Here is a 17423-nt window from a genome sequence, read left to right as displayed (position 1 = left end):
CTCATTTGAATTGTTTTACATTGTCATTTCGAAGCCTTTTATAGCTGATTATACGGTATGGGCTTTGCTCATTGTTGAAGGCCTCTTGTGGAGAGTTGTCTCATTGGCAATCATACTACATCTTCTTTTTTATATTGTGTGAGGCAAAACTCTGCACAGTGGAGATACCTACATGAATACTAACTTTAACTAGTAAATAAAAAACAGCACATAATTTGAAAGCACAACTGAACTTAGCAAAAGGCAAGAGAGTTTACATAATTATTATGATCACATCTTCATCATAACAACCCTGCATACCCAAGATAGTCACTTCAGGGACTCTTATGTACTACAGATTCACCAGGCGTTAGTTCAGTTTGGCTGTAATTCATTATTTTAATATTAAAAACCTTGTTAAGCTCAGATGTCAAGTGTTAATTTTTCAGATGTCTTAAGCCTGAGAGGCAATAACCAAACTTCCTTTTTTGATTTCCAGCTAGGTGGTAAAATTATAGTGGCTGAAATTTCATTACAGGCAGGTATCAAATATTTTATGGTTTCCCATTCTTAAATAATGTGAAACGTTTGCAAACATTTTTCTAATTAGGTCTAACGGTTATCTGCTCTTTGCAATACTATGACAAAACCTTACGAGCAACACCTGACTGTTACAATTCTAACAATAGTTAAGTCTGTTTCATTAATTCAATTTAAACAAAAAATATTTATTCCAAATTAACAATTAATGAGTCTAAATATCATTATTTTCTCACATTCTAAAATTGTCCACTATTCTTATGAATGACTGTTCTTCTTGTGTTTTAATTGTCTTCATAATTTGGCTTGTTTCTCTAGTTGTTTTTCCTTTTTCTCATGAGCACCAAGCATAGCCTTGATGGCTCTGGCTCTCATTTCCAGCTCTAATAATTCCATCTGATTCTTTGTCAACACTGGAGCTAAAGTTTCATCACTTTTTGGCATTAATTCAGTTTCAGATGATTTTGATTTAGATGACATTGACTTTGATGATGAAGGCATGGCTTGATCTAATGTTGTTTCTGAAGATGTCTTTGAACTTATTCCTACTGATGATTGTTTTATTGAATTTGTCTTGGATGATAATGATGATGATGAAGTTTTTGAACTTGACGTTGAAGATGATTGTCTTGTTGAAGAGGAAGCACCTGTCAGATTTAGGACAGGTCTTGCTGACGACTCTGAAGGTGAGATCTTTGATGTTGATGTAACTTGACTTCCTAACCTGTCCATTACAGATTTTATAGGAGGGGTACCAGAATGAATTGACTCTGATAGAATTTTACTAGTTCCTCTCCCCTTACTTCTACCTTCTTCAAGTGTTTTTGATAATACAACAGATCGAGTTTGACTTATCTCCCTTGTCCCACTTAATTCTACTTTCCTTGTGTCAGATAAAGCTGAATCCCTTTCTGATTGGTCATCCTGTCTTTTTTTAGATTTATGCTGAACATTTGAAGTGGCCAATTTCTCTGTAGGTGTTGCTAGGCAAGACTCAACATCATAAATGTCATTACTCTCCCCTAAATTTTTAGGAATATTTAGATTTTTTCCCCCCTTTTCATTGGAATGTTTATCCAATACAGATTCATTTTCATTACCCAAGGATATAGCATCTTTGTCCTTATGTTCTTTAACCAAATTATCTTTATCCTCTGCAATACGCTTTTTTTGTTCAGAAGATTTGTCTTTAAACTTGTAATCCTTCTCCATTTTTGACAACTTTTCTGCTTGAATATCTATATCCATATCCATTTCAGATGTAACAATCTTATTGTGTTTTAATGCTGAAACCATCTGTTCTGAATTCTGAAACAGACACAAAATTTTATTAATATCAAAGAAAGATGATAATTTTTAACTTGTTTTAAAATGCTAACAACAGAGGTTTAATAGTCATAAAATGTTTGTGAGTACGATTATCAGTCTCAGACTGATAATTAAATCAACTTATACTGGATTTGGTGTTTCAAACACAAATGTCATACCCGTAGTAATAAATTAAGTTGTATGACAGAAAGGCAAGATTTGATAAACTCAAACCTTCATAAGTTTTATATTTTTTTTGTTCTATATGTTTTCTATAGCATTGAATTTACCTTAATCTCTTTATAACCCAAATATAGTATTACAACTACTCAGCTGATTTCAAGGAGGGAAGGATAGTTGGATAATTTAATGGAATTTAAGACTAGAAATTTTGTTTGTTCTGTCAATCAGTATTCTGATGAGTGTAAACTTCCATATCAGGTAATAGAAATTCTTGCCTTTACCGGTATATTTTTTAATAATATACAGAAAAGTATTAATTTCATAAAAGAATACACCAAAGTGGTAACAAGATGGTTGTTTGTGTTTTACACCATTCATAATCAAATAAAGCATATCAGGTTTAAACAGTACATCTCAATTAACTAAACTGCTAAGCTTTGCCAACTTCATTTAAAAAAAAATTTGCAGCTAAGAGTTATCTTTCTTTATCAATGTTTTTAAATTCTTTTGCATCACTAAAAATTCATTTCACCTGTTAAAACCTGTAGCACTTATTTTTGAGATCTTCTGCAGAAATTAAAAGTAGTAAAATATTTCTCTATTCTGAAGCAGTTTTAATGACACACAGCTAGTTAGCTACACTTATAGCATTAAATGATATTTTTTTTTTAAATTTCAAATTTGCATATGAAATTTAATATGAAGCTTAAATCAAGTGTGTGCTCTTTTTTGTATAGGTGTGTAGAAACAAAAAGTGAAGAGCTTCTTTTAAGTATATTTTGAAGATTTCAACTGGTGAAATGGCGTTTTGAATAAGTATATCTATGGAAAATGAATCATGCATTTGTAATTTGAACTTGGGCTATCTTAAAGATTTACTATCATCTAAAAGGATTTTTATTCTTAATGGCAAAAACAAAAAGACATAAAACAATCCTGGATTAACAAAAAGTCAATTCCCTACAGAAAAAAAATGGACGTTATTACCCGCTGACCTCGTAAATTTTTCACTTCACAATATTGATTAAAACAAAAATGTGAAATTGGTCAGTGAGAAAAACAAGCATTCTTAACCAAGGAATATTGATTTGTTTTAATAAGATCAGAAGACCAGTGGCTATCCATATTGATTAAATGTTAACTTCAATTTTTATTGCCAAAGAACTGCAATAAATCTAAAGCCTTGTCCAGTCTGCTGTAAATTTCTACTGCCCGTTTAAATTGATTTATACCAAATTATTGTGCAGGGGTTTGTTATATAGAATTCTACAAACAATCTCCGGACCTATACTTGTTATTAGATTTGGCTGAAATAGTTCTTTTTTTATTTGTTACTTCCTAATCAAGGTTGATGAAAATAAAAGATTTCTCTTTCTTTTAACAAAACATGAGGTCAGTTCGTGGACAGTCAATCATTTAGACTTCTCAGGGTTTTGAATAACAATGTAAATGCTTATTGGAAAAACTTATTCATCTTAGCAATTCTGAAATAGATTTACTGTATAATCTAAACTTAAGCCTTTTCCTAACAGACATCACTATAAACTTTTTGATAGAAAAAAAAATAAACTGATACCTCTAATTTCTATCCAACCCCAATTGACATTAACAAAACTATTTCTTGGCATTTTTATTTTCATGACTTGTTCTCTTCTTTATACAGTTAAATGTTACAGAAATGTTCCACAAAATTGAATTCAGGCTGTTCTTTACAATGTATAAGTATAAAACTTACAGGCTTAAAAGTGAAACATATTTTGACTGTTAGAAGATAAGATTAAGTACACTTAGAGCATGCTCCCAGTAACAATGAGCATTCTTAGATACAGTATTACTGAGATGTCTATTTTGTTGCCATGCTGTCTGTCTACCATTTTGATTCATAACTTACAGGACTGACACATAACTAGTAGTAACTTTTCTGACATTTGTAAGTCCATATTTCTGAAAGAATTATTTCCCCCTTTCAAGAAAATTATGTCACAGTGATATGATCTGATATGTCTAGCCAGTAAGAAATTTACAAAGTATAATTTAAATGTTAAAATGTAATTGGCATATCTTTAACATTCAAAATTTGCAAAACTGGAGTTCTAAGGTGACAATGCCAAACAATCTCCACAGAAGTGGATACCAAATATCATTGACATTCCATTAGTGGTTCAAATGAGTCAGTTTTTTTTTAATTTCTTGTCATGCTTCAACAAAGTAACAGAGGCAGGATTAATTTAAGGCAATCCGTTTCTGACTTTAACCGTATGTATTGTCCTTTTAGTGTCGTCAAACATATTCCATTATTTTTTTCAATAAAAAAAACCCAATTCAACACTCCAGTCTTAAAGAAGCATAATTAGTGAAGTTTTAATGATTCTATTAAATCTGATCATTGAAACAGTAAAAGTGTTGTCTCCCTTTGGTCAACTTTTTTTTTTTTTTTTAAGATTTCATTTTATATGGTCAGTTGACATATTCCTTTGTCTTATCTTTATGGTCAGGGGAAAATGGAAATGACAGAGAAAAAATGTCAATATTCTAAGTGGCTTACAATTTCACTTTATCAAATTAATCTGTAGTAAATCCTCAAATCCTTCCTAATTAATTACGCTACTCTAATGCATGGTCATCCTCAATGGTTGAAATTGAAGTATAGCGTATTGATTAAGTTATTGTGTATCAAAACTGGACATAGATCTTACTGAGATATTGATTTTTTAATTTTATAACAAATACAGGCTTAAGAGTTTTTACCAAATTCTGTGTCTGCACGACAAAATAAAACCATGACAGCTATTCATCATCTTTGAAATTATTCCATAAGATTAGAAATCTCTTTGACACCTAAGTTCTCGATTTATAAAGATAATTGATTGCAAAGAAAAATCTCACTTTATGTAAACAAAATTTTTACACCACTGTCCCTCGACAATACTTCTCTTTGTAACTTTTCATTTCTTTCAAATAGATTCAAAAGCTGAAGCACCAGATAAAGTGGAAAAATTAATCAAATTTGAACTTTTTTCAACACTTTGAAAATTAAAGCAATCGGGTCAAAAAATCTCATATTTTATTCAGTTCGGAATAGACCATCATTAATCTGCTTTTCAAAATGATAAAAAAAATATTACATTTTCCTATTCAAAACCATTTGTCAATTTTCAAAAAATCAAGTGAAGTTAAAATACAAAAGAAAGAAGAAACCTTTGGGAAGTTTCCATGGATTCATAAATCAAATGGATCAAATTTATCTTAAAATCATGATTTTTCTCTCCTTGAAATTGTAATTTTACATTGAGTACAAGTTATATCTCATTTAAAACATACATTATTTTATCATCTTTCAAAACTTTGTAAAACTACGCCAGATTAAAATTTTCTATTACACACAGGATATTTCCTGTCAGAGAGAATTAGATAGAAAATTTCCCCGTAAATTTTGATTAATTACCACTATAATGGGGGAAAGTAACGTGTTTATTGAAGAAAGTGTTTTTATTATACAAGGATTAAATTGAAACTATTGACCTGTTTTAAATATTGGATTATAAACTCTAATTAAATAATTAGGACTCTTCAACAGTCTTTTTCATCAGAATTATAAAGGAGAGGCTCCAAGAGGCCTGTATTGGTCAAGCTACAACCATTTTATAAGAACTCCATTGTTTGGATGGACAACACTTTACCTTACATGGTGAAAAGACGTGAGAGAAGTGGTTACTGCCTTTATGCATATGATTGTTTAGCAATCTTCTGAAGAATTTCAGTTGTCTCCCCTCATCTTCCTGATCTCTAAAGTTTTTAATAGTCCTGCAATGTATTATCTTTTTTCAAAATGTTCAACCTATGGAACAATCAACAAAGGTTCATGACTCAGTGCATAGCAAAGAAGAACATAAATCAGACCAGGAAACCATTATATTTTACAAACTAAATATCTTATTTGAGATCAGTGCATATAAGCCTTGGTTAGTGAAGGTGAATGCCCCTGAATTCCTCAATACTCTTTAACAGGAATCTTTCCAAATATTACAAACATACTTATTTAATTTCCATGGAGGTCATAGGCATATATGACTTATGGAGTCAACTCCTTACTTACAGTTAAAAGGTCTTAAAGATCAGACCTAGAAATGTATAACTCCAAGGCACCCACATCCTATTCTACTTATCAGACTGAGACTTTATTTTTACCTCTTCGTTTATCTCCCCTTCCTCAACAGCTATATTTACTTCTGATTTTTCCTCCTTTTCTTGTCGTTCATTTTGACTTTCATCCTCTTCATTTCCCATCTCCTTGTCCTGATTTGTGTCCCTACAAACATCTACAGTCTTACAATCATTGTTGACATCATTGTCCTTGTCCTGATTTGTGTCCCTACAAACATCTACAGACTTAGTCTTACAATCATTGTTTACATCATTGTCCTTGTCCTGATTTGTGTCCCTACAAACATCTACAGTCTTACAATCATTGTTTACATCATTATCATTGTCTCCTGGTACTTGATCTTTGTCTATGATCATGAAATCCTCTTCATTATCTCGTTGTTTCTCTATTTCTTTTGTATGCTTTTCATCATGAATACTTTCCCTTTTGTCAATATTCTCCTGTTCTCCCTCTTGATCTTTAATTTTTTTGTCAATGTTTAATTGATCATCAGTCTTTTTGTTGGTGTCTTCTTTTTCCTCACCACTTTCATCAGAAGTAATCTCCCCTTCTGTTTCTGAACTAACTTCACGTTTAACTGCAGATTTCTCTGGAGTCAAATCATCATCTTCATCCGAAACAGTCTCACCATCTTCCAAGTCTTCATTCACTTCTTCTCCTATTACACTGAATTGAAATATAAAAATATAAGACAAAATGCAAAAATTAATAAAGGATTTATATCTGTGCATACTAATTCTAACATTGGTTCAATAAGACTAACTTTTACATCAGAGTTTCCAAGTGTTGCTGTTTGTAGTACTTGTGGCTATTTCAAACTTGATGATATTGTGTTTAACATTGAAATACCTGCTTGATCATAATATAAATATTTGACCACACATACTGATGATCATTTTTATTATTTACAGATCCGTAATAGAGGGTGGTAAAGGTTTTTTTTTTGTGTGACATGTTTTGCCATTTTTATTTCATGTGCAGCCGTGGAAAAGGTTCGTTATTCATTGTGTTTCGTAAAATTGGTAAAAAGATCAACATGCAAGACAATTTCAATTATTCGTTCATCGTGAAATGGTAATTTTATTTCACGTTCTTCCGTACAGATATCCCCCTTTATGCCAGTCTTAATACCCTGATGTATTGAGCCACTGCCACTGGCCTTTGTTAGTCTTGTATGTTGTTTTTTTTATAATTTCAGTATATTTATACATATCAGAGTTCAGTGTGACATCCATTTTCACTGAACTAGTACATATTTGTGTATAGGGGTCAGCTGAAGCCCACCTGCTAGCTGCAGGTTTTTTTTCGCTATGTTGAAGACCCATTGGTGGCCTTGGAAGATTTCCTGTTCTTTGGTGGGGATGTTGTCTCTTTGACACATTTCCCACAATACTGATTATTGGTACAGCAGATTCAACAGGAAACACCAATAAAACTCTACAGTACACATCGGTAGCAAACTGAAGGCCAAAACAATTGTTTTCAACAGCAATTGGGAACACACATCCGACTGTATCTGCTATAATTATAGCTGGTAATAAGGTATGCAGGTTTTTCTCATTGTTGAAGGCAATACTGTTACCTATAATTGCATACATCCACTTCATTTGAACTTTGAGGGATAGTTGTCTCATTGTCAATCATACAACATCTCCTTATTTATATTTTGTGCTTTGCATTCAATTTTTTTTTTTTTTTTCTTAATTTGCTATATCTGAGATTGACCAAATTAATATCAATTTACATAATAGTATATACTGGTATTCTCAATATTGACCTTAGTAAAAGACATAAATATACCTCACAGATCTTTCACTCTTGTTGTCTTCCTCTCCTTCACTTTCTCTGTCAACATCACTATCACTTTCCTTCTCTTCTCCACTTTCTTTGTCAAGGTCATAGGTTAGGTCTTCATCTATTTCTTGTGGAGCTGAAAGTGTAGTTCACAAGTTTAAACACAAGCAGAGATTGTTATATCACATACCTATTCATATAAATCTATTGTCTATTGAATGGTGGGGGAGAGGAGGTAGGCAGGGGTCAAAACTTTGTTTAAAGAGATACAATAAATAATTGCCTCATGTTAGCTGGGACATATTGGTGATATTTCAACCGATACAATAAATAGTTGCCTCATGTTAACTAGGACTTATTGGTGATATTTCAACCGATACAATAAATAATTGCCTTATGTTAACTAGGACTTATTGGTGATATTTCAACCGATACAATAAATAGTTGCCTCATGTTAACTAGGACTTATTGGTGATATTTCAACCGATACAATAAATAATTGCCTCATGTTAACTAGGACTTATTGGTGATATTTCAACCGATACAATAAATAGTTGCCTCATGTTAACTAGGACTTATTGGTGATATTTCAACCGATACAATAAATAATTGCCTTATGTTAACTAGGACTTATTGGTGATATTTCAACCGATACAATAAATAGTTGCCTCATGTTAACTAGGACTTATGGGTGATATTTCAACCGATACAATAAATAATTGCCTTATGTTAACTAGGACTTATTGGTGATATTTCAACCGATACAATAAATAGTTGCCTCATGTTAACTGGGACATATTGGTGATATTTCAACCGATACAATAAATAATTGCCTTATGTTAACTAGGACTTATTGGTGATATTTCAACCGATACAATAAATAATTGCCTTATGTTAACTAGGACTTATGGGTGATATTTCAACCGATACAATAAATAATTGCCTTATGTTAACTGGGACTTATGGGTGATATTTCAACCGATACAATAAATAATTGCCTTATGTTAACTAGGACTTATTGGTGATATTTTAACTGATACAATAAATAATTGCCTTATGTTAACTAGGACTTATGGGTGATATTTTAACTGATACAATAAATAATTGCCTTATGTTAACTAGGACTTATGGGTGATATTTCAACCGATACAATAAATAATTGCCTTATGTTAACTAGGACTTATGGGTGATATTTTAACTGATACAATAAATAGTTGCCTTATGTTAACTAGGACTTATGGGTGATATTTTAACTGATACAATAAACAGTCCCCTTTTGTCAACTAAGATGTAATTGGAGATATCTTAATTTATACAATAAATAGTCCCTTTATAACTAGGATGTAATTGGTGATATTTTATATGATGACAATGTACAGTCCTCAATGTTAATGCGGCAGTAATCGGTGACATTTTATAAGATGACAATGTACAGTCCTCAATGTTAATGCGGATGTAATTGGTGATATTTTATAAGATGACAATGTACAGTCCTCAATGTTAATGCGGATGTAATTGGTGATATTTTAACTGATGCAATGAACAATCCCCTTACGTTAACTGAGATGTAATTAGTCATATCTTAACTGATAAAATATATAATCCTCTAATGTTAACTAGGATTTAATTGGTGATATTTCAACTGATATAATTTATAGTCCCCTAAAGTATACTATAAGAAAATTGGTGATATTTTAACTGATACAATGTACAATCCTCTAATTAATGTTAATTAGGAAGTAATTGGTGATATCTTAACTTATATTATCTATAGTCCCCTTGGTTTATTCCTTGAATGCCAACATCCTTTGATCTACCGACAATTTACCTGGAAAATTATGTTGGTGTTCAAGGAATAGGTGCAAGTAGTTATCACAACAACAGTGCATGCTTATCAAAACAATCATACTAATTAAACAGATTATAAGGTAAATACAGGTAACTAAATCTAGTTCATGTTTGTTAAGTTGTTAAAAAATCATATTTTGCTGCTCCTACTTGAACAAATATGGATTCTCTTAAAATGAAACTTTCAAAAGTGTTGCATCACAAAGTCAATATGTGCATATTGTCAGGACAGGAATTCCAGTTTGCACAAATTCTACAATAGACTCTTTGGACTTTGAAGGTTTTTTTCAATATTTCTATAGTTGTGTGTGCTGTAATATCCTACCATATCACAGATTAAATTTCTTGAAACTTTGTATCTCGTGTTAGATTACTATTTTGTTTATTTCAGTTTGTTCAGGATATTTCTCTTGGTTATACAATTACACCCCTTTTTTTTTATTGTAAATGATTCGTAAAATAACATTGTTTAGTTGTTTGTCATGTTCGCAACTCATCTGAATTTTTGTTGCCATATTTCATGAATTTTCTTGAAACTTGTGTAGAGTTTCCGGCTTAGATGTTATCAAATTAACTTGATTATTTTTTTAATTTAATAAATTGTACAACTGAAATCTTCATATAGTTTATATTAACTAATAAAATATATAAATTGACATGGAACTAAAACAAATCTCGTATATCCTTTATTTAGTTCGAAATAATTGTATTAAACTAAAATTTCATTAAAATTTTTAATATTTCTTATGTTATTAACATATTCCTTCCAAACATTTTTTTTTATAAAAAGTAATAAAATGTTTTAATTTTCTTTATTTCTTTACCCCTAAAATCTACTATTTTTTCTTATGAGAAAGTGATAAAATGTTGCATTTCTATAAAGTTCATTAATTATTTTCAAAAGTTAAATACTTATAAAAACACCTATTGTTATTATATAAACATCCATTGAAATATTTTTGTTGGCGTTCAAGGAACAAGTAACATGTAAAATGTTGGCATTCGCGGAAGACACCGTCCCCTTATGTTAACTAGGACTTATTGGTGATATTTTGACTGATACAATAAAAAGTTGTGTTATATTGCTAGGACTTATGGGTGATATTTCAACCGATACAATAAATAATTGCCTTATGTTAACTAGGACTTATGGGTGATATTTCAACCGATACAATAAATAATTGCCTTATGTTAACTAGGACTTATGGGTGATATTTCAACTGATACAATAAATAATTGCCTTATGTTAACTAGGACTTATTGGTGATATTTCAACCGATACAATAAATAATTGCCTTATGTTAACTAGGACTTATGGGTGATATTTTAACTGATACAATAAATAATTGCCTTATGTTAACTAGGACTTATTGGTGATATTTTAACCGATACAATAAATAATTGCCTTATGTTAACTAGGACTTATGGGTGATATTTCAACCGATACAATAAATAGTTGCCTCATGGTAACTGGGACTTATGGGTGATATTTTAACTGATACAATAAATAGTTGCCTTATGTTAACTGGGACTTATGGGTGATATTTCAACCGATACAATAAATAATTGCCTTATGTTAACTAGGACTTATGGGTGATATTTCAACCAATACAATAAATAATTGCCTTATGTTAACTAGGACTTATGGGTGATATTTCAACCGATACAATAAATAATTGCCTTATGTTAACTAGGACTTATGGGTGATATTTCAACCAATACAATAAATAATTGCCTTATGTTAACTAGGACTTATGGGTGATATTTCAACCGATACAATAAATAATTGCCTTATGTTAACTAGGACTTATGGGTGATATTTCAACCAATACAATAAATAATTGCCTTATGTTAACTAGGACTTATGGGTGATATTTCAACCAATACAATAAATAATTGCCTTATGTTAACTAGGACTTATGGGTGATATTTCAACCGATAAAATAAATAGTTGCCTTATGTTAACTGGGATGTTATTGGTGATATTTCATTTGATACAATGTCCAGTCCCTAATGTTAAGTAGGATGTAATTGGTGATATTTTAACTGATACAATAGGATGTAATTTGTGATATTTTAACTGATACAATATGATGTAATTGGTGATATGTTAACTAGGATGTAATTGGTGATACTTAAACGGATACAATAGGATGTAATTGGTGATATTTTAACTGATACAATGTACAGCCAAGTGTCATTACTATATCTCTTTGTGTTAGAGCAAGGTGATGAAACAAACAGTAAATTCTTGTTGATATATCTTCTAAACAGAATAATTTGATTAAAGCCATACAGGGAATAATGAAGAACCCTTCAATATACTTTACCCATTTAACAAGAGACAGTTGGGATGAAAACAATTAAGCCATAGACAAATAAATTCTCAATACTGACAAGAAAAAGAACTTAATACACATTTTTAACAATAAATTATTTAAAAAAAATATTAAAAAGTCTGAGTCTGTTTTTTTTATTTCCTTTCTTTGAATAATGATTAATACTGACCAAGATAAAACAGTGAAATTCTAATCGCCTGTGTTTTTATAACATTTCCAATAATGAATTAATCAATCTTTTCTATCATTTTATTTAATTTGGAATTTAATACAAAATTATGATTGAATAATCGTGATTAATAGGGTCTGCGAAAACTGTAAACCCGATATTAAAAACACCAATTTCTCATAAATTCAGCTATCAGTAACCGATTCATCCCACATTTAAATTAAAAATGAAATAATCAATTTTTACAGGAACTTTCTAGTAATAAACTACAAACTTAATAGCAAATTAAACTTGCTTCTCTCAAAGTGATTAAATTTGAAACTGTTGACATGAAAGACGGCCTTAGTAAGTTTAATTGGGCACATGAATTTCCTATCATATTTACAAAAAGAATTATCTCAAAAATTGAGTCTGTCTGTTTCAAACATGATTGCTAAGAAATGACCCTTTGTCGCGACAATCAATATTTTATAATTGTATTATTCATTGACTTTATCATTTCGAAACAGGAAAGTTCAAGTCAACTTAAACTGTACATAATCAAACGAAATCAGAGACAAAAAAATCAATCTCACGGAGTAAATAAACTTCAAATTGTGACAAAATTCTTATCTTGACCAAGTCAAGTTGAACAAATAAAATAGACTGGCCAGACGCAATAAACTACAGAAAGAAGATGGTGAAATAATTAAATCTCACAAAAATAACATGGTGATTTTTTTACGACAGGAAATTACACTACTGGCTATTTCTTGGGCTTATTGCCATATTAGGTTATCCAAGAAAAAAGTTTGATTGCTAGATAAAGCCAAATTGAAGCTGGGATTAGTGATAACGTATTTAAAATACCACAATCAACTGAAATCTGTCAAAAACACCTGAAGATAATTCTTTAAAGTGAAAGTCTTTAGAGAGCTTTAAAATCCTGTCTGTCATAAAAGCAGACTTAGGAACATTCTACACCATTAAATACAGCTAAATCTGGAATGTTTCTTGATTAAAAAGTTTCAATCTTATGTTAGAGCATATGTAAACGTCTTACTTGTCATTCAAATATAACTGCATACTAGAAGTGCAATTTTATAATTCATCAAGCTTTGCCATGAAAATGACATTTCAGACATAAATGTATCTTATAAAGACATTTAGGTTATAGCAGCATGACTTTAGAAAGAAATAAGAATGGGCTAAATGACACATTTCATAATAACAATTCAGAAAGTCTGTTTCACCAATTTATAGTCCATTACTTAACCTTTATAGAATACAATGAGAAATATGACTTTTGTAGACAACTTTGTCCATCAAAAAAAGTCCATAGTACACAGATACCCCACTCACACTATCATTTTCCATATTCAGTGGACTGTAAAATTGGGATCAAAACTTTAATTTGGAATTAAAATTAGAAGGATCATATCATAAGTAACATGTGTACTAAGTTTCAAGTTGATTGGAATTCAACTTCATCAAAAACTACCTTGACCAAAAACTTCAACCTGAAGCGGGACGAAGGGACAGACGAACAAACGGACGAACAAACAGACAGACAAACTAACAGACGGACGAACGAACGGACCCACAGACCAGAAAACATAATGTCCCTCTACTATCATCGGTGAGGCATAAAAATGAATATTGCAGCAAACATATACCTTACACTTGAATTCTATGCAAATGAAAAGCATGTAGCCACTTTTAAGGAGTGCAGAAGTAATGATTGTGATTTCAGGAAATGCTGTATTCGTAAACTTATGTGATATTCAATGGAAACATCAACTTTACAGTGCTATTCAAAATATTTGATATAAACATAAACTTTACAGAGGGATGTCCATGTAAATATCAACTTTAGTGACACCACATGCACACACATCATCAACTGAACAGTAATTTTCTAAATACATCAACTTAAAATATAACCCGGGCAAACATAAACGTAAGTGACTCCATAAGTAAACAGAGAGATTCTAGGTAAACCTCAACTTTATAATGGAATTCAACATAAAATCAACTTTGCAGTGGGGTTCAACAAAAACCTCAACTTTACAGTGGTATTCAACATAAAATCAACTTTGAAGTGGGATTCAACATAAGATCAGCTTTGCAGTGGGATTCAACAAAAACCTCAACTGTACAGTGGGATTCAACATAAACATCAACTTTACACTGGAATTCAACATAAACATCAACCTAACAGTGGGATTCATCATAAACATCAACTTTACACTGGAATTCAACATAAACATCAACTAAACAGTGGGAATCATCATAAACATCAACTTAACAGTGAGATTCAACATAAACCAAAACTTTACAATGGGATTCAACATAAACCAAAACTTTACACAGGGATTCAACATAAACAAAAAATTTAAAGTGGAATTGAACCTAAACCAAAACTTAGCAGTGGGATTCAACATAATCATGAACTTTGAAGTGGAATTTAACATAAACATCAACTTGACAGTGTGATTCAACATAAACATCAACTTTGCAGTGTGATTCAACATTAACATCAACTTTACAGTGTGATTCAACATAAACATCAACTTTGCAGTGTGATTCAACATAAACATCAACATTACAGTGTGATTCAACATAAACATCAACTTAACAGTGTGATTCAACATAAGATCAACTTTGAAGTGGGGTTCAACAAAAACCTCAACTTTACAGTGGTATTCAACATAAAATCAACTTTGCAGTGGAGTTCAACAAAAACCTCAACTTTACAGTGGTATTCAACATAAGATCAACTTTGAAGTGGGATTCAACATAAGATCAACTTTGCAGTGGGATTCAACAAAAACCTCAACTGTACAGTGGGATTCAACATAAACATCAACTTTACACTGGAATTCAACATAAACATCAACTTAACAATGGGATTCATCATAAACATCAACTTTACACTGGAATTCAACATAAACATCAACTTAACAGTGGGATTCATCATAAACATCAACTTAACAGTGGGATTCAACATAAACCAAAACTTTACAATGGGATTCAACATAAACCAAAACTTTACAAAGGGATTCAACATAAACAAAAAATTTAAAGTGGAATTCAACCTAAACCAAAACTTAACAGTGGGATTCAACATAAACATGAACTTTGAAGTGGAATTTAACATAAACATCAACTTGACAGTGTGATTCAACATAAACATCAACTTAACAGTGTGATTCAACATAAACATGAATTTAGCAGTGATATTTAACATAAAAATCAACTTGACAGTGTGATTCAACATAAACATCAAATTTGCAGTGTGATTCAACATAAACATCAACTTTGCAGTGTGATTCAACATAAACATCAACTTAACAGTGTGATTCAACATAAACATGAATTTAGCACTGATATTTAACATAAACATCAACTTTACAGTATGATTCAACATAAACATCAACTTTGCAGTGTGATTCAACATAAACATCAACTTAACAGTGTGATTCAACATAAACATGAATTTAGCACTGATATTTAACACAAACATCAACTTTACAGTGTGATTCAACATAAACATCAACTTAAGCAGTGATATTTAACATAAAAATCAACTTGACAGTGTGATTCAACATAAACATCAACTTGACAGTGTGATTCAACATAAACATCAACTTTGCAGTGTGATTCAACATAAAGCTCAACTTAACAGTGCGATTCAACATAAACATCAACTTTGCAGTGTGATTCAACATAAACATCAGAGTTCGCAAAATCTTTTTTTCCCTGGTGGTCCTTCAAGAAAATCTACTGGTCCTCACTATTAATTCTATTGAAAAATTCTAAAATTGTGTCAGTCCTAAGCAAAATTTTGGTGGTGAAATCCTGAGGACTGACACTTTTCGCGAACTCTGAAACATCAACTTTGCAGTGCAATTCATCATAAACATCAACTTTGCAGTGTGATTCAACATAAACATCAACTTAACAGTGTGATTCAACATAAACATCAACTTTGCAGTGTGATTCAACATAAACATCAACTTAACTGTGATTCAACATAAACATCAACTTTGCAGTGTGATTCAACATAAACATCAACTTAACAGTGTGATTCAACATAAACATAAATTTAGCAGTGATATTTAACATAAACATCAACTTAACAGTGTGATTCAACATAAACATGAATTTAGCAGTGATATTTAACATAAACATCAACTTAACAGTGTGATTCAACATAAACATCAACGTTTGCAGTGCGACTCAACATAAACATCAACTTAACAGTGTGATTCAACATAAACATGAATTTAGCAGTGATATTTAACATAAACATAAACTTAACAGTGTGATTCAACATAAACATCAACTTTGCAGTGTGATTCAACATAAACATCAACTTTACAGTGTTGAATCAAATAAATATTAATTTAAAAAATATTTGGGCCAACCCCCCTTCAATAAGTAAAATATGAACAAACAAGATAATCAGATAAAAAATATCATGTGAATTATCTTATAACATGACTTTTCAAGTTCATGATTTTGATAAACGAAACCATGTTAAAACATCAAAATCCTGTACCCCAAGAAAATAGTAATGTTACACTAATTAAACTAGACTTTAAAAAAAACTATTTTATTTCCTCAAAAACACTTTACCAAATGAGTTTTTCATGTTTTTTACTTTAAACAATTTCCCTAAATACTCCCCCAATTCCCAAAGGTATCTTTAACATAAAAAAAGTTGACACCTAAGGCTTCAGTGAAAATATTACTTTTTGTTTGTCTGTGTCTAAATATGTATCAGCGACTATCTTCACACCAAAAAAAAATAGTATGAAATATTAAATAATCAATTATATGTCTTCATTTCTTTTTCTCCAATTATAAAACAACATTAAGGATTGTAAATGTGAAATGTTCTCTATAAATAATATTAAATTTACATGGGTGTTTTGATGGGTTTTGTGGTTTTCAGTCTATTTTATATCCGATGTCTGAAAAATCCCAGATTGTATATCACTTTTTAATACCTTTTTTAAAATCAAATGTCAAATCATTTTTCCATAATTGCCATATTTCTCTGCATAATTCAATTTTAAAAAGGTTTTTTGTAGTACTAACACATAAAAGAAGC

General features: G+C 30.8%; 1 protein-coding gene across 3 annotated transcripts in view; it reads right to left on the bottom strand.

The window, feature by feature from the left end:
- Positions 1-691: 691 nt before the first annotated feature.
- LOC143045189 (uncharacterized) overlaps positions 692-17423 on the bottom strand; it is a 116104-nt gene continuing 99372 nt past the window's right edge. For all 3 annotated transcript variants that reach the window (XM_076217540.1, XM_076217549.1, XM_076217531.1), the window contains 3 exons: positions 7976-8105; positions 6199-6841; positions 692-1827 (listed from right to left, as the gene is read on the bottom strand). In XM_076217540.1, the coding sequence (XP_076073655.1) occupies positions 814-1827; positions 6199-6841; positions 7976-8105 (1787 nt within the window). In that variant the 3' untranslated portion in view covers positions 692-813. The remainder of the gene's footprint in view (positions 1828-6198; positions 6842-7975; positions 8106-17423) is intronic.

This window comes from Mytilus galloprovincialis, chromosome 1 (assembly GCF_965363235.1).
Source record: "Mytilus galloprovincialis chromosome 1, xbMytGall1.hap1.1, whole genome shotgun sequence".
Taxonomy (NCBI): domain Eukaryota; kingdom Metazoa; phylum Mollusca; class Bivalvia; order Mytilida; family Mytilidae; genus Mytilus; species Mytilus galloprovincialis.
This window is presented reverse-complemented; position numbering and strand designations above follow the sequence as displayed.